Source organism: Gigantopelta aegis, chromosome 10 (genome assembly GCF_016097555.1).
Source record: "Gigantopelta aegis isolate Gae_Host chromosome 10, Gae_host_genome, whole genome shotgun sequence".
NCBI lineage: Eukaryota > Metazoa > Mollusca > Gastropoda > Neomphalida > Peltospiridae > Gigantopelta > Gigantopelta aegis.
In genome coordinates this window covers 46,164,113-46,187,182 of record NC_054708.1, presented here as the reverse complement: position 1 = coordinate 46,187,182, position 23,070 = coordinate 46,164,113, and the positions used below count along the sequence as shown (strand labels likewise).

Here is a 23,070-nt window from a genome sequence, read left to right as displayed (position 1 = left end):
GTTTAATGTTGGTGCTGCTTTGCGAACTTTCTATGCCACTAGTTTGTGAGACTACACAGAACAATCGTGACTCTCTATTGGAGCTATATAACAGTGTTCTCCAACCTAACATGTCCAGAATTCCGCCTTTCACTGGTAACAAGAATGTTACTGGTGTAAGTCTTGGTATTAGCAAACCATCCATTCTTCATTTAGACAACGCAGAACAAACATTACTATCATCTGTGATCATCACACTTCTTTGGAACGATTCACGAATAACGTGGGATCCTGCCAATTTTGCGAATTATACATTGATAGAACTTGATCAAGCTGATGTATGGACCCCACTTATAATGATCCAGAATGCTGCTGATGGAACAAAGCTGCTACAAAGTCCAATCCCGGTGGTGACTCGGTACTATGGATTGTGTATTCTGAGCACTTTAGATGTTTATAAGACAACATGTAAAATTGACGTTTCGAGTTACCCGTTCGATACGCAAGAATGTGTCATAGTTTTGGCTTCTGCATATGGATTTCCTGTGATGCTTCATCCGTTCGTGAATGAACTTTCAGACGAAATAGCCAACTTACAAACAGAAAATGGAGAATGGAATATTACTGGAATGAGTGTTAACATAACAGAACTGAATTACGGGGTATTTGCTGTCAAAATGTATCTGACTTTGAAAAGAAGATACGCGTTTTATGTGATCAACATCATTTTCCCCATGGGTCTACTCACAGTACTTAACTCCATGGTGTTCCTTCTGCCCGCAAGCTCCGGGGAGAAGATGGGATTCATAATGACCGTCTTTATGGCCCACGCCGTCTTTCTGAACATCATTCAAAACTCCCTGCCGACGACGTCAGACCACATCTCCAAACTTTCACTTTATTTAGTTCTGAATGAGATTCAAGGTTTCTTGGCCATAGCCGGGGCCATTATTGTCGAAAATCGCTATCACAGTGCACCGAAAGTCAAAGAACATGACTTTTCCAGCTGTATCCAGAAATGGGGGAAGCCTGTTTTACAAGGACAGGAGTTGAATGAATCGGCACAGACGCCAACACCAGACGAGAACCGGCACGGTGCTAGTGGAAATGGAATCACTGGTTTGTTGAAGCAGAAATGTGGCAACATCAGCGATCGGCATTTGGATGCTGTGTTCTTTATAATCTCATTCATTATGGCCTTTGGTAACATATTTGTTTTGATTTCATGATTATAGCAAAACAAACGTACCTATGGCTGCTGTTATTGGCCAACTTAATTTGTTTGATGTTATTTGCTGTTGTTGTTTTTAAAATGTCCATTCACTAATTATATGAACTTTCAGGTGAATAAACAAGATAGGGCTACATAACCCGACTTAAGTGTGTTAAAGTGTTATGTAATTTATGAAGTAATAAAGGTCTGTGATTATACAGTTTGTTTTCTTGTGCACTCTTTGTCTGGTGAGAGGATCGGTGGTGCCTTTGCTCTTGTTAAACTCTCATACTAAGCGTTTTGTTGTTGTTTTTTCTTTTTGTAATACTGATTTTCGTCAAAAATTATAATAGGTATGAATAATACAGACCAGTTCATGGTGTGTTTTGTTGAATACGATTTTTATGTGAACTAGTGATGTGTGAAAACCATATTTTCACTCATTGCTTGGCAATCTATGAAATTTTTTTTTTGTGTGTGCATATTATGCTGACATAAAAATCATATTCGAAAAAAACCCCACCCCACACCATGAAATAACCTCTATGTCTTGATACTAAACCGTTAGCAGTATGGTAAACAGGGTGTTCTTAATTAATCTGGACTTTTAGCAGGGATTGGTCTAGACTGTGGCGAGTTTTATTATGGAGAGGGGAGGGGGTTGTCAAGACATGTTCCCCCGGAAAATGTACTGAAAAAAAAGAAAAATTCCTTGACCAGAGAGGGGTTTCGACCCAAAAAATCCTCCACCTGAACACACGCCTGCTGTACGAGTAAGTGAACTAACTAATGCCACTAATAAGGTTTTGCTTTTTAAATTTATTTATTTTTGTTCACTTTTTGTAACTTTTAATGTGAAATATATTACTTATAACGTGGTTTATACACGTTTTTCCTTTTTTTTAATATTTACTTTTTACTTTTCCGTCTTGAAAGCAGAGTTGATTGATACTGGTCAAAAGTAGCGAGTGCGTCTAGTTGGAGCTCTGTTGGATTTGTTTATATCTCTAAATGTGTCATAAGAGCCCAATAACTGACTGAAATAATGAAACAATTTTCACCAAGTCCCAAATATAATACATATAAATAATGGATGAATGATGAACTAAACAGCAGTTTCCACTTAACGCTCAAATCAGTATATACCCCTCAGGATTAGTGTTTCAGTCCTGTCTTTGTAGGTTTAAAATAGAAACACGCCTCATCAACTGAGCATGCATATTTAACTCGGCACTATGATGAAAAGTCAAGATTACTGTAGAACTCGTTCACGGCACTGTGAATAATCACTGTATACGGTTCCGTCGGAACTCGTCACCAAGTCAGTTAATTAGATCTACTCACGGTCATGGTCGTAACAACTTGAGGGGAAACAATAAGGAAACTGTCCTTGTTCAGGTTTAAAAGTGCTCTTTTTGTTGTCGACTTCGTTTAGTGTTTATGTTGTCGGTTTTTTTTTTTGGTTTTTTTTTTTTTGGGGGGGGGTTGTTCTTGTTTTGTTTCTTTGTTGTTGTTGGGTTTTGGGTTTTTTTTTATGTTTTTAGGGTGGGTGTGTTGGGGTTGGGGTTTTTTTTTCTTGTTATTGTTTACTGCTCCCCTCGGCTCTCCTTCTATTTTAGTCTAGGTACGGAGCTGATGGTTCAAGCACTACTAGAACACATTGATTAGTAATCATAGGATTGAATTTCAAACATTTGGTAATTTTGATATATATAAAAAAAAGAAACGCATAGGTGATAGGGAAAGAAAAAAAAGTGTTTGCTTTTATAAAATATAGTTTTTTTGTACAATGTTGCTGAATGACCATGTTTGTTAATGTTCCTGGAATGGGACATGCCCAAATGCACCCTAAAACAAATTTAATACACGTTGTGGCATGTTATTCGACAATTGCAGGAAATCTGCGTGAAATGGTCAGATTTTGGCGAATGCACGTGAAACTCGGGGAAAAGATTGGGGTAGTGATGGGTATTTAAAGTTGCAATGCTCGCAATGATGCCTCATTGCCATTTCAAGTAGACGAGTTACAAGATGCCAAGACTAAGCCTGTCGAATCGAAACATTGCAATAGGCCGCCTCCAGTTAAGTGAATCGCAGTCAGCAGTCGCACGCCACATGAACGTCCATCAGAGCACCATTTCACGTCTCTGGGACAGGTACTAGCAGTTTCAATCAGCTGAAGACCGGCCCAGAAGTGGAAGACCTCGCATAATAACTGCAGCACAAGATCGCTACATCCGGGTTCTGCACTTGCGTCACCGAACTGCCACGAACACTGCTGGACACATACCTCGTTTGAGAAGAGTGTCTGCACAAACCATTCGGAACCGACTTCGAGAAGCTGCTTTACGGGCTAGGAGACCGTATGTTGGCCCCGTCCTGCGACGTCGACATTTACGTGTTCGCTGGTGCACGAATGTACAGGGGTGGAACTTGGGAAACTAGCGGCGAGTATGGTTCAGTGACGAGTCACGTTTCCTTCTACAGCGACGTGATGGACGACGACGTGTTTACAGACACCGCAATGAACGTTTTGCCAACAACTGCGTCGCTCAAGTTGACAGATTCGGTGAAGGGAGTGTCATGATGTGGGGAGCCATCTCATACACCGGCAGAAGTGAACTTGTGTTCGTACAAGGCAACCTGACAGCTGTACGCTACTGGGATGAAATTCTTCGCCGTCACATGCTTCCCATTTTGGATCGACAGAGAGAACTCTTTCCGCAGGACAATGCCAGGCTGCATACGGCACGTGTAACAATGGATTTCCTACAGAATGAGAACATTAATGTGCTGCCATGGCCATCAAGATCGCCAGATCTCAACACCATTGAACATCTATGGGACGAACTGGACAGACGTGTACGCCAGCGTGACCCGGAGCCTCAGACGCTTCCGCAAATGTGACATGCACTGCAGGAAGAATGGACTGGGATTCCACGTGTCCGGATTCAGAGACTTATTCAGTCTATGCCAAGGAGATGTCGCGCAGTGATTGCTGCTGCTGGTGGCCACACAAGGTACTGATTTCAGCGCCCTCCTACGACGCTGTTTTCTGACGAAACCGCCTCCACTGTCGTCAGTCCATAGCACGAACATTGTCACATACTCATGTCAAATGTTACTGTGATACGATCATAAATAACGAAATTATGCCACTTTGTATTAAAGAGATAATTCCATAAATATTTCGCCTATGCGTTTCTTTTTTTGACAGAGTATATATACATATTATTACGCCAATCAGTGACATAAAGTTAACCTTTTAATTTGCAAAGGTAGAAGAAACACGCTAAAGTTTTCCATCAGTAGCAAGGGATCTTTTATATGCACCATCCCACAGACAGGAAAGCACATTCCACGGCCTTTGAGATACCAGTCGTGGTGCATTGGCTGGAAAGAGAAATAGCCCAATGAGCCCACCGACAGATATCGATTTTAGATTGGCCGTGCATCATACGATTGCTTTACCATCTGGCCTATGGACTAGGACTAAGATGGATGTGATAAAAGACGGTGTACCAGTCTAATTGTTCGCGCGCTATCGAACTGAATACGTTACTAGAGAGCTCCCTCTAGTTAAATCCTCCTACAGGTTATATAGGATGTAGTGGTCTGATATATATATATGAATGAGAGAGAGAGAGAGAGAGAGAGAGAGAGAGAGAGAGAGAGAGAGAGAGAGAGAGAGAGAGAGAGAGAGAGAGAGACACACACACACACACACACACGCGCGCGCACAGACACACACACACACAGACGGTTAGAAGACACTCGAGGTAAGTGTTTTAATCATTGGCGGATCCAGAGGGGGGTCAAAGGGGTCTCGTCCTTTAATGTTCTCTTTTTAAATGGCTTTTAAAAAACAAAATCATCATCCACTGGCGGCTCCGGGGAGGTGGGGTCACAGATTTCCGTACCCCAACGTCCTTTAAAGTGCCTTTTTCAAATGGCTTTTTAAAAATTATTATTCATAAGCCACTAAACAAAGTAAAGGGTCAGATTTACGACGATGCATCATTTTTCATATCGTAAGCCGTTATTTCATGTTCGCTGATTTTCGGCAATTGCCGACAACAGTTACTACTTCGGAAACAGTTTTCGCTTTGTTATTAAAAAAACATGTCACACCAGTGCCGAACTTTGCCGAAGTCAATGGGTTGAAAGGCATGACACATTTGAAGTAATGACAAAACTATACCCGGCTATTATTACTTGCTTAGACGAGATGAGAACTTCACAGGACTGGAATCGAGTCACCATCAATGGTGCTAGTTGTTATTTTCTTGCAAGGACACAATTCGATGTCATCATGTCACTCATTGTGACAATGTCCTGCATGGCATGCATACGAATCTTGACCGTCTGTCTTCGGGGCAGATCGGCTGACATCGTGAAAGGCTACCAACATATTATTTCCGTTCAGAACACACTTCAAAGTGTGCGTGACGATGTCAGCAAATTCAACAAACATTGGTACAACCAAGCTGTTAAATTAACTAATAGCATTTCTGTCGGTACATCAGTTCCGATAAGCTGTTATGTACAACAACATCGTCGCAATGCGCCTGCCCTGGACCCAGATGAATATTACATAAGAAACCTCACTATAGTATAGTATTGTGTAGTGTAGTGTAGTGTAGTGTAGTGTAGTGTAGTGTTGTATACCATATCTGGATCACATCATACAGCAGTTGTCGGAACGTTTCAGACACAGTCATGTTACTGCAATTAAGTCTCTTCACCTAATTCCATCTGTCATGAGGCCAGGGTTAGTGGAATTGACCAAGCCTTTAATTGAATACCACAGAGAAGATTTACCCAACCCATCTGATGCATCAGTCATTGATGTTGAACTAGGTGTATGGGAACGACACTTAGTCCATGAGCCAGGACCCAAACTTTGATAAATTGGTGTCACCTGGGTGTGTGGGGGTGGGGGTGGGGGGGGGGGGGGGGATCGAATGTTCATAGTGATTTTTATCACGGTCTGCATCCCTAGGAATAGACAATTTATGATAGCATTACAGGACTCACAGCTTGCTATGGGTATCTACCAGTTTTGTGACCCTACCCCCATTTTCCACGACAGTTATATTTTTACAGTATTTGTAAAGGGTGACTATATTAAAAGCATTGTAAAATATTTGTCAGATCATTTAGAAAGACAAAACTTGGAGTATCGAGAGTTCGTGGACTAGAGAATTTAGATATGTTATCAATATTTAAATCCTTTGAGGATTTGAGTCTGAGATAACGTTACAAAATACAGTTTTATTTTTCAGTAGCAATCTGACATAAACTTTAGGCTCAACACCTCAAATATTCTCTTTGAAGGATCTTATTGCAGCAGGGGCTTATTGTGACATCTAATCAATATTTACATCCTATGTATAAAGTTTTCTTGTAAGTGTTTTTGTGTAACGACCCTTATTGTTTTCCTCAAAAGCAATATTTCAAAGGAATTATTAACAGAATAACTAAAAAAAACAAGATTATAAAAGATTTATGAAGATGTACATGACAAAACTAAGGGTAGGTGAAGTTAATACCGACCGACCCCTCTGCTCATGGACTAACTGGTCGACAGTTCCACAAAAAGACATGCCCCATTCTGCTATGACCACTTTGAAAGAAACAGATGTAATGATGTTTCTAAATATTCATTGTTTGATGCGTTTACTCTGTGTCATTCCATTAACAAGTTTCGAGTGTGAACGTTCATTCAATGCGACTGAAAACGTTGGGTTTGTTGGATGTTTTTGCGTACAACTATGATGGAAGATCGATTAAATGGATGTGCACTCATGTACATTCACAAAGACGTCACTATCAACATCAACTCAGTGATTGACAGTTTTGCAGTGAAATTTCCAACATGCATGCAACGTGTCCACATTGTTCACCTCTCTGTACAATGTGACTGACAACGTTACACATGTTGTTTCTTGGCTGATGCTTGCTTTCAGCTTCCCATTAAACCATATTATATATATATAATTCACAATTTTCGAAAGGGAACAACTAGCAAAACACTAAATTGCCCCGAAATCGTGCCTCTCAGCATCTATATTTTAAAATAGCATGCCCACAGACCCCCACCCCCTGCAGATGTCGCTCCCTTTGGGAGCTCAGGTGGTGCACCCTGTGTTTTGGGGAATATATTGATAAACCGTTAGGAAACGTTAGTCCCCTGGTGCCGATCCAGAGTGGCAGTGGGGGGGGGGGGGGGTCGAGGAGGCCCAGGATACCACACACACAGACATGCACACACAGACACTATATATATATATATATATATATATATATATATATATATATATATAAAATCTATTTTTCATATTTGGCATATGATAAACAAATGTTCAACACAAAAAAGACAAACGACTAGAATTTCACTAATGGCATGTTCATGTATGGTAGCATATAAACAAATATTAAACAATTACGATCGATGTAAAACGGGTAGTATTTCAATAGTGGCATATTCATGTATTGTAACTTTATATTTTTCTCTGGTGAGGTTTTTGTAAATTCGGACAAAGGACAGTTTGCATATGCGTACGGGCTCCCATGTTTTGTAGGGGGGCCAGGCTAGCATTCGCCCGAATATTAACAAAAATGCCTAAATCTGGATAACAACATTTATTCATATTACCATTACTACAAAACAGCTATATAGGGTTGCAAACGAATCATTACACATTTTTACTTGGTTAATAACTAATTTTGAGGGTTGAATGATGAAAATACATGGTAAAAAAGGTCTCATTTTAACACATTTTACCCGAATATCTGTATCAGTTTTGCCCGAATTTGAGGATTTGTTCCAGCATTAGGCCCCCCCCCCCCAACCCACCCCCAGTGGGTCCCTGTCTCATACACGTATGCCAGTATGCTTAAACCTTAAATGATTATGAAAACCCCCACGTCACGAAGATATAGATTTGTGTTAAATGTAGTGTTAATGTATATATTAGGTTTGCACTTCATGTCATCTCAGGGATCACAGTTTTAAAAGCTTTCATCGATTATTGTAATGGCTTGTTGCAAAATATATTAACTAAACGCAGTTAGTCTCGAAATTAATACTCCGAAAACTCATTCTTTGATGCATAAGCGCCGTAAACAAAGCTTTTTCTGCTTCTTTTTGTTTTGTTTGTTTTAAACTGTGTTTGTTTATTAGACCGTAACAACAACACATGGATTATTACGTACACCTATGTCAGTTTGACACCATTTTTATTACAACTAATCATTTCAAAACTTGGCCGACTCACTTTCGCTCGTTAAATACGTCTTGAAACAATTCGTTGTAAATAAATGGTATCTAACATTCACTCGTGTAGTATTTTCTATGTGTCCACGTCCAAACCATTCAATAGATAGAACTTCCCCACTCATCCTCTACCCCGGTATAGGTATACGGTCTTTCAAGCTTTTGATCTACACAAACTCACATGTTAATTTAACAAAAAACACATGTTAATATAACTATAAGCTCGCGTTAGTATACCTATAATCACCGACATTATGTCACTAATTGCGCGCAGGACTCGCGCATCTGAACCTTTTGACCCGAATATAATACGAGCTCAGCTCTGTGCATTCACACGAGGTCGGTCTGGGATCGATTCGCGTCGGTGGGCCCACTGAACTATTTCTCGTTCCAGCGAGTGCATCACGACCGGTATATCAAAAGCCATGGTATGTGCTAGCTTGTCTGTGGGATGGTGCAAATAAAAGATCCCTTGCTACTAATGGAAAAATGTAGCGGGTTTCCTCTGATGACTATACGTCAGAATTGCCAAATGTTTGACACGCAATACGCGATTATTAAGAAATCAGTGTGCTTAGTGTGTCTTTAAACAAAACCAACTCTTTGAGAGTACCACTTAGTCATTAGCGGATCCAGAGGGGGGATCACAGGGGTCCCTGACCCACCTTTATCCTTTAATGTGCCCTTTTTAAATGGCTTTTGTTTTTTAAATGCATCATCCACTAAACAAAGATCATTTGCGGATCCGGAGGGAGGTGGGGGTGGTATGGTGCATATAAACGATCCCTTGCTACTGATAGAATTTGTGTGTGTGTGTATGTGTGTGTGTGTGTGTATGTGTGTGTGTGTGTGTGTGCATGTGTAAATTACCAAATGTTTGACATCCAGTCCGTTGATTACTAATCAATATGTTCTAGTGGTGTCGTTAAACAAAACAAACTTTAATTTGTTGTCCTGGATAGCATGCTTGAACTATCAGATCCGTACTTAGGATAAAATACAACTACGGTTCCAGTTGTGGAGACCAAATTTCTGGGGGTTATTTTTGACAGGAGGCTATCTTTTGTTCCTCATTTACAGTATGTGAAAAAGAAGGGCATAAAGGCCCTCAATATCTTAAAAGTTATTGGCAAGACTGAATCGGAAGCAGATCGAAAGGTTATGCTCCGACTTTACATATCTTTATTTCGGTCTAAACTTGATTATGGGTGCATTGTGTATGGGTCAGCACGTAAGTCTTACTAGCAAATGCTAGATCCTATACACAACCAGGGACTTAGGCTTTGTCTTGGTGCTTTCAAAACATCTCGTGTGGAGAGCTTGTTCGTCGATGCACACGAACCTAGTTTGGGTGCTAGACGTGCAAAGCTTTTTCTGCAGTATGTTACAAAGATTAAATCAATGCCAAAACATCCTGCACACAATGCGGTGTTTAATAACGAATATATGAAGTTATATGATGCAAAACCGAATGCGATTCGAACATTTGGTCTTCGCATTAAGCAGTTTTTATCAGTTTCCAACATTGATTTAACAGATATTTTGGAAACGCCTTCATATTTTATTTTGCCACCTTGGTGTATCAAACCACCAAAAATTGTATTCGATCATGTGCATCTAAAAAAGGATTGCACAGATGCAGTTATTTATAAACAATATTTCATGGAAATCAAAGAAAGGTACTATGATTACATTCCTGTTTACACAGACAGATCACTGGATGGGAATTATGTGGCTTGTGCTACAGGCATTAAGGGTAACGAAAAGTGATTTTAAATTTCATATTAACCAATATATCTTTTCGACTTGGCAAGACGGTTGGGACGGTGCGGTTGCGAACAAGCTTCATTCTGTCAAGGCAGTCCTGGGAGAGTGGCAGTCATCCTATAGGCGATGCAGGAAGGATGAAGTAGTCTTGTGCCGTGCCCGCATCAGCCATACATATCTGACGCATTCATTTATTTTAAAGAAGGTCCCCCCCCCCCCCCCCCCCCCCCCCCATTGTGAACATTGTCAGTGTACACCGACTGTGCGCGACATTTTGGTGGAGTGTAATCATCTCAAACCGACGAGAAATGATATATTATTTGGCAACAGAAATGTCTTGGAATCTTTTAAATTCCATCCAGAATTAATTATAAAGTTTTTAAAACACTGTGACTTCTATACAAAGTTTTAAAATATACTTACCTTGATTTTATGTATTGTATTATACTTTTCACCCACAGCTCCTTACACTGTGGTTTTACATAAATATATCTAAATAATATTTTCAACAGCCGATGTGTATTTTTGTGCTGGGGTGTCATTAAACATTTATTCATTCATTCATTCATTAGATTAAAATACAAGGACAGCGGAGGAGAGAAGTATAAAATAACAGCAAAAATCAAAGAAAACAACCGCATTCTCCCCCCCCCCCCCCCCCCCCCAAAAAAAAGAAGAAGAAGAAAACAGAAACAAAGAAACAAAGAAACAAAAAGAAACAAATCAAAAACACCCAAACAAAGAAATAAATAAACGACAACATAAAAACTAAATGAAGTCGACGACAAAAAGAGCACTTTTAAACCTGAACAAGGACATTTTTCTTATTGTTTCCCCAAGAGTTACGATCATGACCGTGAGTAGATCTAATTAACCGACTAGGTGATGGAGTTCCGACGGAACCGTGTACAGTGATTATTCACAGTGCCGTGAACGACTTCTACAGTAATCTTGACTTTTCATCATAGTGCCCGAGTTAAATATGCATGCTCAGTTGATGAGGCGTGTTTCTATTCTACACCTACAAAGACAGGACTGACACAGTAGTATTGTCGTCATGACAACAGCAAATAAAGACTAATCCTGTGGGGTATATACCGATTTGAGCGTCAAGTGTAAAATACTATTTAGTTTATCATTCATCTATTATTTAGCATTATATTTGGGACTTGGTGAAAAAAAAATCATTATTTCACATTATTTCTGTCAGTTATTGGGCTCTTGGGACATATTTAGAGATATAAAAAAATCCAACAGAGCTCCAACTAGACCCACTCGCTGTTTTGACCAGTATCATTCAACTCGGCTCCAAGACTGAAAAGTATAAAGTAAATATTAAAAAAGGAAAACGTGTATATCTTTTACATTATTAAAGTTATGTGAACAAAAATAAATTAATTTAAAAAACAAAACCTTGTGATATTAGTTAGTTCACTTACTCATACATCAGCCGGTGTTCAGGCGAAGGATTTGGGGGGGGGGGGGGGGGGGAGGGTCGAAACCCCTTTCTGGTAAAGGATTTTTTTTTCAATACATTTTCCTGAGAAACATGTCTTCACACACACGCACACACACACACACACACACACACACCCGTAAACACTCGCCACAGTCCAGACCAATCCCTGCTAAAAGTCCAGCCAATTTATGCAATGGAAAATATTTTTCCAAAGTAAAACTTCACTTTCACAATGATAACCTTTGTTGCATATCTGGGTACCTCTGGACATACCTCAGTCGCCTGCTTTGAAAGATTTTTGTCACATGAGTCTTCCTGCTTTGTCATAAATTACTATTCTGACACAGATTAAATTATATTGTGTTATTTTAATATCCCTTATTTAACCCCTATTTATTTTGAATGTTCAGTATATCATAATACCTTACTTTTGCATTAAAAAAAAAATCCGGATATGTTTTGAAATTGTTACAGAAAATGTCAGAAAGTTATTTGCAGTCATAATTAAACAGATGGGAACTATTATATTTTTAAAAAGTTGACTGTACATGTTTACACGTATTAATAAATAATTTGCATGTAGTGTTAAGTGCTGTAACTATTTACGGGTACTGGAAAAATAATTAACAACACCCTGTTTACTATACTGCTAAATATTGTTTAGTATCAAGATATAGAGGTTATTTCATGGTGTGGGGTGTTTTTTCGAATATGATGTTAGTGTCAGCATGATGTAAAAAATATATTTTCATAAATTGCAAAGCAATGAGTGAAAATATGGTTTTCACATATCACGAGTTGACATAAAAATCGTATTCGACAAAACACCCCACCATGAAATAACCTCTATGTCTTGATACTAAACAATATTTAGCAAAAGACACCATGAATTGGTCTGTATTATTCATACCTATTCTAATTTTTGACGACAATCAGTATTACAAAAAGAAAACAATAACAAAACACTCAATATGAGAGTTTAACGAGAGCAAAGGCACCACCGATCCTCTCACCAGACAAAGAGTGCACAAGAAAACAAACTGTATAATTATAGACCTTTATTACTGCATAAAATACATGGCACACTTTAACACACTGAAGTCAGGTTCTGTAGCCCTATCTTGTTTATTCAACTGACAGTTCATATAACTAGTGAATGGACTTTTTAAAAACAACAACAGCAACAGCAAATAGCATCAAACAAATTAAGTTGACCAATAACAACAGTCATAGTACGTTTGTTTTGTTATAATCATGAAATCAAAACAAATATGTTACCAAAGGCAATAATGAATGAGATTATAAAGAACACAGCATCCAAATGCCGATCGCTGATGTTGCCAAAAGAACACAGCATCCAAATGCCGATCGCTGATGTTGCCACATTTCTGCTTCAACAAACCAGTGATTCCATTTCCACTAGCACCGTGCCGGTTCTCGTCTGGTGTTGACGTCTGTGCCGATTCATTCAACTCCTGTCCTTGTAAAACAGGCTTTCCCCATTTGTGGATACAGCCGGGAAAGTCATGTTCTTTGACTTTCGGTGCATCGTGATAGCGATTTTCGACAATAATGGCCCCGGCTATGGCCAAGAAACCTTGAATCTCATTCAGAACTAAATAAAGTGAAAGTTTGGAGATGTGGTCTGACGTCGTCGGCAGGGAGTTTTGAATGATGTTCAGAAAAACGGCGTGGGCCATAAAGACGGTCATTATGAATCCCATCTTCTCCCCGGAGCTTGCGGGCAGAAGGAACACCATGGAGTTAAGTACTGTGAGTAGACCCATGGGGAAAATGATGTTGATCACATAAAACGTGTATCTTCTTTTCAAAGTCAGATACATTTTGACGGCAAACACCCCGTAATTCAGTTCTGTCATGTTAACACTCATTCCAGTAATATTCCATTCTCCATTTTCTGTTTGTAAGTTGGCTATTTCGTCTGAAAGTTCATTCACGAACGGATGAAGCATCACAGGAAATCCATATGCAGAAGCCAAAACTATGACACATTCTTGCGTATCGAACGGGTAACTCGAAACGTCAATTTTACAGCTTGTCTTATAAACATCTATAGTGCTCAGAATACACAATCCATAGTACCGAGTCACAACCGGGATTGGACTTTGTAGCAGCTTTGTTCCATCAGCAGCGTTCTGGATCATTATAAGTGGGGTCCATACATCAGCTTGATCAAGTTCTATCAATGTATAATTCGCAAAATTGGCAGGATCCCACGTTATTCGTGAATCGTTCGAAAGAAGTGTGATGATCACAGATGATAGTAATGTTTGTTCTGCGTTGTCTAAATGAAGAATTGATGGTTTGCTGATACCAAGACTTACACCAGTAACATTCTTGTTATCAGTAAAAGGCGGAATTCTGGACATGTTAGGTTGGAGAACACTGTTATATAGCTCCAGTAGAGAGTCACATTTGTTCTGTGTAGTCTCACAAACTAGCGTCATAGAAAGTCCACATAGGAGCTCCAACATTAAGCCAAATGCCGACATCATATAAGAACGAAAGATCAAAAGAGAATGTCTTCTAGTGTTTGTGGAGTCAACAAAGCAGGTACAGAATACATTATCGAACTGTTTACGCTGTACATTATTGTATAGTTAAATTTCCGTAACATCCATTACAAGATAACGCCACCCCATTGATCGAGATGTAGCAACGCGAGTTTGTTCATTTCTCGAGGAACGTAAAAAATACGTTGTCAGGGAATGGCATATCTGATAACGTCATTTTATATGGGCAAGTTGTCTTATTGAGCGTTATTGTGTATGGAGTAAAAACAATTCAAAATAAGCTATGAAGTTTTAGTGTTATTATTAGCAAGTATAATTCAAATTTGGAAATGATTTTTGTTTTGTTCATAACCCGACGAACGTAAAGGAAATAACAGACAATCCTGAAATGAACGAGATTGCATTAACGATTTGTTATGCATACGTTTTAATCGCTTATCTTTGTTTTATTACGACTTCAACAATTATCTAGAAAAGGACGCAGCTAATGGAAGATGGTTAAGATCAAATGGATTTGTTTTTCTTTAATTTATCATGTTAACTCGATCTAACAAAAATATTTTTGTATTACCTATGTTTGACCATGAGCATAGGCTTTCGTATTCACATTTTTGTAGGTGGGGGATGGGGGACCTGATTTTCCTCGGGTTTCAACGAAAATGCCCGAATCTGGAAAAGAACGTTTATTTATATTAGCAATACTACCAAACTACAGACAGACAACTACTACCACTAATGTTCCACTTTTAAATATTCACTGTCAGACCTGGCGCAGTGGATACAATGTTGTGATAAAAGAAAAAAGAAATGTTTTATTTAACGACGCACTAAACACATTTTATTCACGGTTATATGGCGTGAGACATATGGTTAAGGACCACACAGATTTGGAGAGAAAACCCGCTGTCGCCACATAGGCTACTCTTTTACGACAGGCAGAAAGGGATCTTTTATTTGCGCTTCCCACAAGCAGGATAACACAAACCATGGCCTTTGTTGAACCAGTTATGGATCACTGGTCGGTGCAAGTGGTTTACACCTACCCATTGAGCCTTGCGGAGCACTCACTCGGGGTTTGGAGTCGGTATCTGGATTAAAAATCCCATGCCTCGACTGGGATTCGAACCCAGTATCTACCAGCCTGTAGACCGATGGCTAACCACGGCGCTACCGAGGCCGGTGTGTTGTGATGAAAGTAAACAGATTTAAAGGTTAAGACCACCAATTCATCTGTATTTCAAGAAGCAATTAATTTACCAGATACTGATGACTGAATTAAGTGCTGCATTGACATATTATTTACTGAACCAGTTTTGTATATATTTAAATAGCATGATATTGGTCGTTTTACTTCTTAGTGATATTCTTCTATCTGTTCTGGTAACGTGAGACTCGGACAATTTTACTGATACAATTTAAAAATATACTAATATTTTACACAAATTTCATTCTTTTATTTATACCTTTTACGATGTTGTTGTTATTGTTTTTTCGTGGGTTATTTATTTAAAAAAAAAAAATTGTTTAATGCAGAATAGATTCCAACATTTCTATATGGCAGTTTGAAGACAAATTTGAATCAACCATCGGTAAAGAAACTGCCACGTCCATTTTTGTACCGTTGGTCACTACCAGCTAAATGGTCACCAAACACTACTTTTCTTTTACATTAAATACAGTTCAGACTGATCTAACCGGCACCTGTGCATAGCAGCCACTACAAACCCCGTACTTGCATGTAACAGCCACCTGTTTTACGCGGCCAACGTCCACTATTTTTAGGCCAAATGAATGGTTAGAAATACTATAACGGCTCAAAGATACATGGGTCATAGAGATTTTCGTGTGTGTAGGAAACGTTCTACTCCTAACAAAACTGTACTGTATTCTATTGTACACGTTTATGGAAGCCTATTCATTGAAAACATGTCTGTGAATAACTTAGATTCACAGATACTGCACTGTCGTATGTCCAGTTTTGAGAAAAAAGCAAACGACCAGCATAAATCGATTTATTATACCCTACAGATGAAGACAAATGGTTGGTGCCAGTTTTGTATTTTTGGCCAGGCACCAGAACGACGTCATCAAAGATGGTAGCCATTCTAAAATCGACAAAATTTTCACAAACAAGATATCAAAATGATCAGAATAAGGAGCTTAAATAGTCCATGATTGACAAATAATAAAGCAATGGTCATTTCATTCTTTTATGAAGTTTTCTTTTGTCTTGGTATGTTTTGATACAATTCAAAGGTAGTAGACATGAAACATTCTGTTTCTTTAATGTAGTAAATTAGATGCCCTAACCCTAGTTATTAGGCACAGGTAAATGTGTTTGACATTAAATTACCATTAAATTACACATTACTTGCATCTTCGTACCTAATCCAACGTGTCTCTTCCTGTGTGCTTGTAATAGCATCAAATGCAGACAGAAAAGGTGTGTAGACTACATCGCAAGTTTGGGTCAGTAACTTTGTAAACTAGGAATATACTTATGCAGCTCGTGTTAGTGGTAATTTATCAGATTACGTTTTCTTTACCCTTAAACATTCCGAAATTAATTCTAATACAGTAGTTAAATATGCTTGGTTATATCGTTTGTATCATATATAGAAAACCTTTTAAAAAACCTAATTTCTTTCTTTTATACATTTTTATGTGGGATCGGTACCAAACATAGATGAAATCCTGGAAGCACTTTGATGGGTATATTTGTGGAATTAACGTGTCTAACACATCATGCATTAGCTTTAAGGATGCCTTACAAGAAAATGTCTCGTTTCTCCACAACAACCCCCTCCCCCCCCAAAACAAAAACTACAAAAAAAACAAATAAACAAACTTTGAGTTGTTTGATCTTAGTTGCATGTCAATTCTGAGAGGTGTTTAAAAGACGACTTTGTTATCGAAAGTGTTCGAATATTTTCATTTCATTTCAACTTATTTCCGTGCTTACATCCAATAAAGGTTCAAGCACGCGGTCTTGGATACACACCCCACCTATCTGGGTTGTCTGTCCAGGACAGTGGGTTAGTTGTTAGTTGGTTTGTGGTTAGTGAGAGAGAAGAGAGTGTAGTGGCCTTACATCTACCCATTGAACTCTTATGAACTCGCTCTGGGTTGGAGTCGGTACCGGGTTGCAAACATTGTACCTACCAATCTGTAGTCCGATGGCTTAACCACTGCGCCACCGAGGCCGATGGTGTTCGAATAGACCCTATTGCTAGACAGACATGCCAGCTATAACTAGGTTATGGTAAGTAGGACAATTAAAAACAAATAATTGTAATTAGTGTACTATTGTTTTGTATTATTTATTGTTCACACGTATTTGGGCATACAATTGTGGGTAATAATCAGACATTTCAACGAAACAAGAACAACGTGCGACAACAATATTAGAATATGAAACACTATTGCTTGTCAGTTCATTGTTTAAAAAAAAAAACACGGTTCATAACAGTCATTGATACTAAACGTAGCCGGTGTTGTTCGAACAGGCCCTAGTATTGCTAGACAGGCATGCCAGCTATACTAAAAGGCAAACGTCATTGTGACATGGATTGTTTGCAGTAATAAATTTGTGAATGGATTTATGGATGTAAACCAGAGAAAATGTGCATGAAACAGCTCGAAGAAATACAACCAAGCAGTTGTTGCTGCGATTGCATGCTTTGTGCAAGAAACATGGAATATTCGGGAGAAATCCTATCCAGTGTTCACCATAAAAGGCCAGACATTCAGACGTAAATCATTGTGCAGCCTTCAGAAGTGCAGAAGTCAGTAAAACGCCATTAATGAACTGTTTGATGCAAATTCGTCATGCCACTCCTCGGTGAAAATGACAGATGGCGAGTTATAGGGATGCTTGAATCTGGGAACCTCGCACGTCAATTCAACGTCCACAGAAACACCATATGGCACTTATGACAAGTATATCAACAAAACAACCAGGTCAGCGGCCGACCACCCTTGAAAACCTCTCGCTAAGACACATGGATCCAAACCACGCATCTGCGAAATGGCATTCCCAGGAACTTTCTCTAGAGTTTAGTGACCTCAATGAGATGACAGTGCCAGGCCTGTATCAATGCTCAAGGTGGACACACTCACTACTGACTGTGTGAACGTCGCTCTGGACCCCCTCTAGTGATGTGGCTCATTTGCATATGGCAGGTGCGCCCGTTTCGTAGACTATTGCTAGTTTCCATACCTTCAGACATTTCTCTTTCCGTGTTATAACGTTTCACACACGGCAGTAAAAACTTATCATCAAATAGCTTTGTCTTTTGTGTGTCACAATAACTTTTGCCTTTTAGTATATAAATAGGTTATGAATAAGTAGAAGCAGATAGACAATTAAAAACAAATAACTGTAATTAGTGTACTCTTATTTTGTATTATTTATTGTTCACACGTATTTGGGCATACAATTGTGGGTAATAATCAGACATTTCAACGAAACCAGAACAAAGTGCGACAACAATATTAGAATGTGAAACACTTGCGTGTCAGTTCATGGTTTTAAAAAGCACGGTTCATAACAGTCATTGATACTAAACTTACAAAACAATTATAACCTTCTGCGTCCCGGTACTTTTTTTTTTGTTCTACGTCACGGTAATAACATTTTCTAATTTCTAGGAAGACGTGTTGTAGCAATCATCAGTAATGTTTGGTCAGTCATACGATTGTACATCGGGAAACTGTTCTATTAATACCGCATCGCTGAACAAGCGATAAAACAACCCCTGAAAGAGTTTAGTATTTCCTTTGAGTAATGAATAATTTATTTAAATGTGCATACATCCGCCGCTAGGTTTTATACATCATCAGACAAAGATTGTTCAAGTGCTAAGATGATAAACATTTCAAAAATTACTACACGTGATAAAACTATTTATAATGTAATGTGGCAATATCAATACTAATAACGTGTTACGTTTAAGCATGGCAGTTAATAGTTTTCGTATTAATCTGTAAATGTGCATATGAGAATGTTTGATTTACTTGTATATATAACAGCCACCTGTCCATAACGGCCACTTTTGCGGCTGTGTCGACTGTAGCTTATTATTATTATCCAGTATGAACCTAGCAGCAAACACTACTTGGATACAATAGTGACCAATGTACAGATATTTGAAGTTTTAAAATAGGCTTTCGGTCACCATGGTATACTTTGTCTATACCACTATTAAACCAAGTGTTCTAATAGTCTTTAAACTGCTCTGAATTCTGATTTGTAAAGATAATATCTTATTATAAAATTAATATCATTATATTGCCCACAGAAAGAGCTAATGTGACGAGAAAGAATACAACGTCCAGAGTTAAGCAGTTTCTTTGCTTTGATCGTCCATGACCAGTTTTGTTGACAACATCATTATTGTCATCACCATCATTTTCTTGGCATCCTTGCCTCTGATTTTTGGATTGTAACATATCGTCACAGGTAGCATGGATTTTTGTTTTTTGAGTTATCCTATCCTTAACACAGTCGAGAATTCTGGATGGTTCCTTTTTGCCGGTCTTGTGAAATCGATTTTCGGTGAAAAGAACACCTGATATGGATAAGAATCCTTGAACTTCATTCATAACCAAATAGAGTGCAAGTCTGCAGATTTTATCTGACGTTGCTGGGAGGGAGTCTTGGATCGTGGTCAGAAACAATACATGGGCTATAAACACGGTCATTATAAATCCCATTTTTTCACCGGACCTGGTCGGCAGAAGAAACACCATGGAGTTCAGAACAGAGAAAAGAGCCACTGGGAAAATTATGTTAATGATGTAAAAGGTATATTTTCTTTTTAAAGTTAGGATAATTTTAACAGCTGTCAAGTTATAATCACGGTCTTTTTTTTCCAATCGCATATCGTCGATTTTCCACTCTCCGTTTGGTACATGTAGTTTCTCTATTCGCGATCCAGGAAATAACATCGTCGGATGTAGATTTATAGGGAATCCAAATGGAACACCGATAATTATATTGCATACTTGAGTATCAAATGGATACCTGGAAACGTCAATTTTACATGTAGTTTTGTAAACATCTGATAATCCCAATATATGTAAACCGTTAAACCTAACAACAATCTTGAGAGAAGATTTCAGCACATCAATTCCATCAGCAGCAGCGTTTTCTATCGTCACCAGCGGTGTCCACAGTTCTGAATCGTCAAACTCGATCAGGGTATGATTGCCGAACTGGGATGGATTCCACACCATTCGAGTGTCAAACCACCAAAGACTTAATATAAGGGCTGAAACCAGAATTTGTTTCGAGTTGTCCAGTTGAAGAATGGATGGCTTTCCCACACCTAGAGTCACGTCAGTGACTTTCCCACCATCAGTGAATGGCGGGATGTTGGTTCTGTTGGACAAAGCAATGCTGTTGTACAATTCCTGTAACAAAATCTGTTTAGTGTTCTGCTTCGCTTCAGTTTTTGAGATAACAACCAGTATAAACATAAACATAAAAAACAACTTAAATGTTATGGCAGTTCTGTTAAAAAGCATTTGGCTGGATTTCATTTTTACTAAATGTGTCCTGGGTGAAATATTCGTCGCGGTAGCTAATGATCAGATTATTAGGTTAATCAAAAATTAACAGACATTAGCCTCTGATCAACAGTAGTTTTATGCTTGTGGATAAACTGGTGTCCCTTCACATTTCTCTAATACCCGAGTGGCCTCCATCTCGCCAATTACAAGCATCGTTGGATAAACATTTACTTTACAACTAGATCGATAAATCTCGGACAGATACCAGACAAACTATTTGTAAATATGTTAAAATATACTGAACACCATTGAAAACGCACCACCAAGAAATGTTCGGATTTCCAAAAGAATATCTGAGCAACAGATGTTTTTGTTGTGAACAGCAATAGATGGATGACTGATAATGACAACAAACAAAAAAGGATGCACAATCATTGATTAGTTTTAATTCATCTACGTATAAAAGGCACGTGGGGTCACAATGAAAAGTCAATAGCGTTTATGACCACTATCTGCAGCAACAGAAGCCATGCAACGTCTTCTAATCGACCCGGTAAGTCTTCTGGGGGGTAGCATTCCACTCCTGCTGTAGTTTTCCACTTACCTAATGTTATTCATTTGTGAACGACGTGAGATGCGTTGACCAAGGTAATCCCTAAGGTTCTCTTTTGGCGATAAATCAGGGGACAGTGCTGAACATTCAAGCAAAGGGACATTATTGTTCGCTAGATAGTGTTGTAACACGTGCTGTATGCGCTCGGACGTTGTCTTGCTGAAATGTATGCTTATTCCGATGCTAATGAAAAAAGGGAATGACGTGATTTTGCAAGACGTTATCCCGGTAGTAAATGGCATTCATTCTGCCACGGCAAACATGGAGTGCTATTCGGTAATAATAACTGATCCCGCCCCACATTATGACACTCACTCCACCCCATCGATCCGTCTGGACAAAGCAGTCATTGTGGTAAAAAAAAAGTAAAGTAAAGTTTATTTTATTTAACGCCCTCGTTGTGGTAACGTTTTCCACACCTACGCTACACTCGCAACCGACCATCAGCATTCCTTAAATGGAAACGGGATTCGTCAGAGAACAGCACACCATGCCAACGTTGTAATCTCCAATGACGATACCTTCTTGCCAAACGTCGGCGCTCATTTTGATGTCGATTAGTCAGGATAGGTCCAACATATGGTCGTTGGGTACGCATCCCAGCAGAGCGAAGACAGCGACGCACAGTGTCTGCGCTGATAACTCCTCGTCGACCTTGAACAGTTGGTGCAGTCCTGGCAACTGGCAGCGGTCAATCACGAATATGGAGGTGAACAATATGGCGATCTTGTCATGGTGTCGTAACACGTCGTTGGCCTGGACGTGGGCGGTCCTTGGTGGTTCCTGTCTGCTGGTATCTCCTGTGGAGTATAGTGATTGTTGAATGGTGTCATCCAAACTGCTGTGCGATGACTACTCGAAATGCCGACTTGAAGCATGCCCAAGGCACGTTCACGTTCCTCAGCTGTCAACCCTGCCATCACTTGTTTAACGTTCTCTCAGACTACTTCATAAATGAAAGTGGCTTTTCAGAGACCATCTTCCATAGCCCCAATCAGCATGATTTGCACATTCAATTTACGTTTTTCATGCTATGCATGCAATATGTTGTGTTTTTGGTGTTGTGTTTCATGGAATGTTCAGGCAATCGTTTTTGTAAGTTATTCATCGTTATGCATGGTCTATAAGGTTGTACGGTACTTATTCACTGGTATTTTTAATGCTGCTATACGTCCCATTGACATTTGGTATCATCAACTGGTGGTGCGTTTTCAATGCGGTTCAGTATATTAACGTTAATCTTATTCTGTTCAGCTGACTGATAGAATGTCGCAATAAGAAACTTAATCATACCAAAAAGTCATTTTTAAAATGGATTTTAAAAACAAACGATTACTCCTATATACAAGCACACACATGCACGCACACACCACGTTCCTATGCAAAACAATGCACGCGCACGCACGTACGCACCCCCACCGAGAGAGGGAGAGCAATACAGTTTGAATGTTTCGGACTTCAAAAACGAAAGCTAAAAATCATAACCTTTGCACACCCTACCCCAGTAAGTAAATCCTTGAATTCCTCTCTGCTTCAAGTGTTGTTGTTGTTGGGTTTTTGTTGCTTTTTGTTTTTCCCACCATCGGTGAATAGCGGGATATTGGTTATGTTGGACAAAGCAGTGCTGTTGTACAATTCCTGTAACAAAATCTGTTTAGCGTTCTGCTTCGCTTCAGTTTTTGAGATAACAACCATTATAAACATAAACATAAA

At 39.0% G+C, this 23,070-nt stretch overlaps 2 protein-coding genes across 2 annotated transcripts; one reads left to right on the top strand and one right to left on the bottom strand.

Moving 5' to 3' along the window:
* The first annotated feature begins 335 nt into the window (after positions 1–335).
* Positions 336–1,208, top strand: LOC121383652 (neuronal acetylcholine receptor subunit beta-4-like). Its single transcript, XM_041513746.1, has one exon. It carries the CDS (start codon positions 336–338, stop codon positions 1,206–1,208), a length of 873 nt encoding a protein of 290 aa, XP_041369680.1.
* An 11,763-nt stretch (positions 1,209–12,971) lies between these two features.
* LOC121383651 (acetylcholine receptor subunit beta-type lev-1-like) lies at positions 12,972–14,210 on the bottom strand. Its single transcript, XM_041513745.1, has one exon. The coding sequence runs from the start codon at positions 14,208–14,210 to the stop codon at positions 12,972–12,974; it is 1,239 nt and encodes a 412-aa protein (XP_041369679.1).
* Between the last annotated feature and the right edge of the window lie 8,860 nt (positions 14,211–23,070).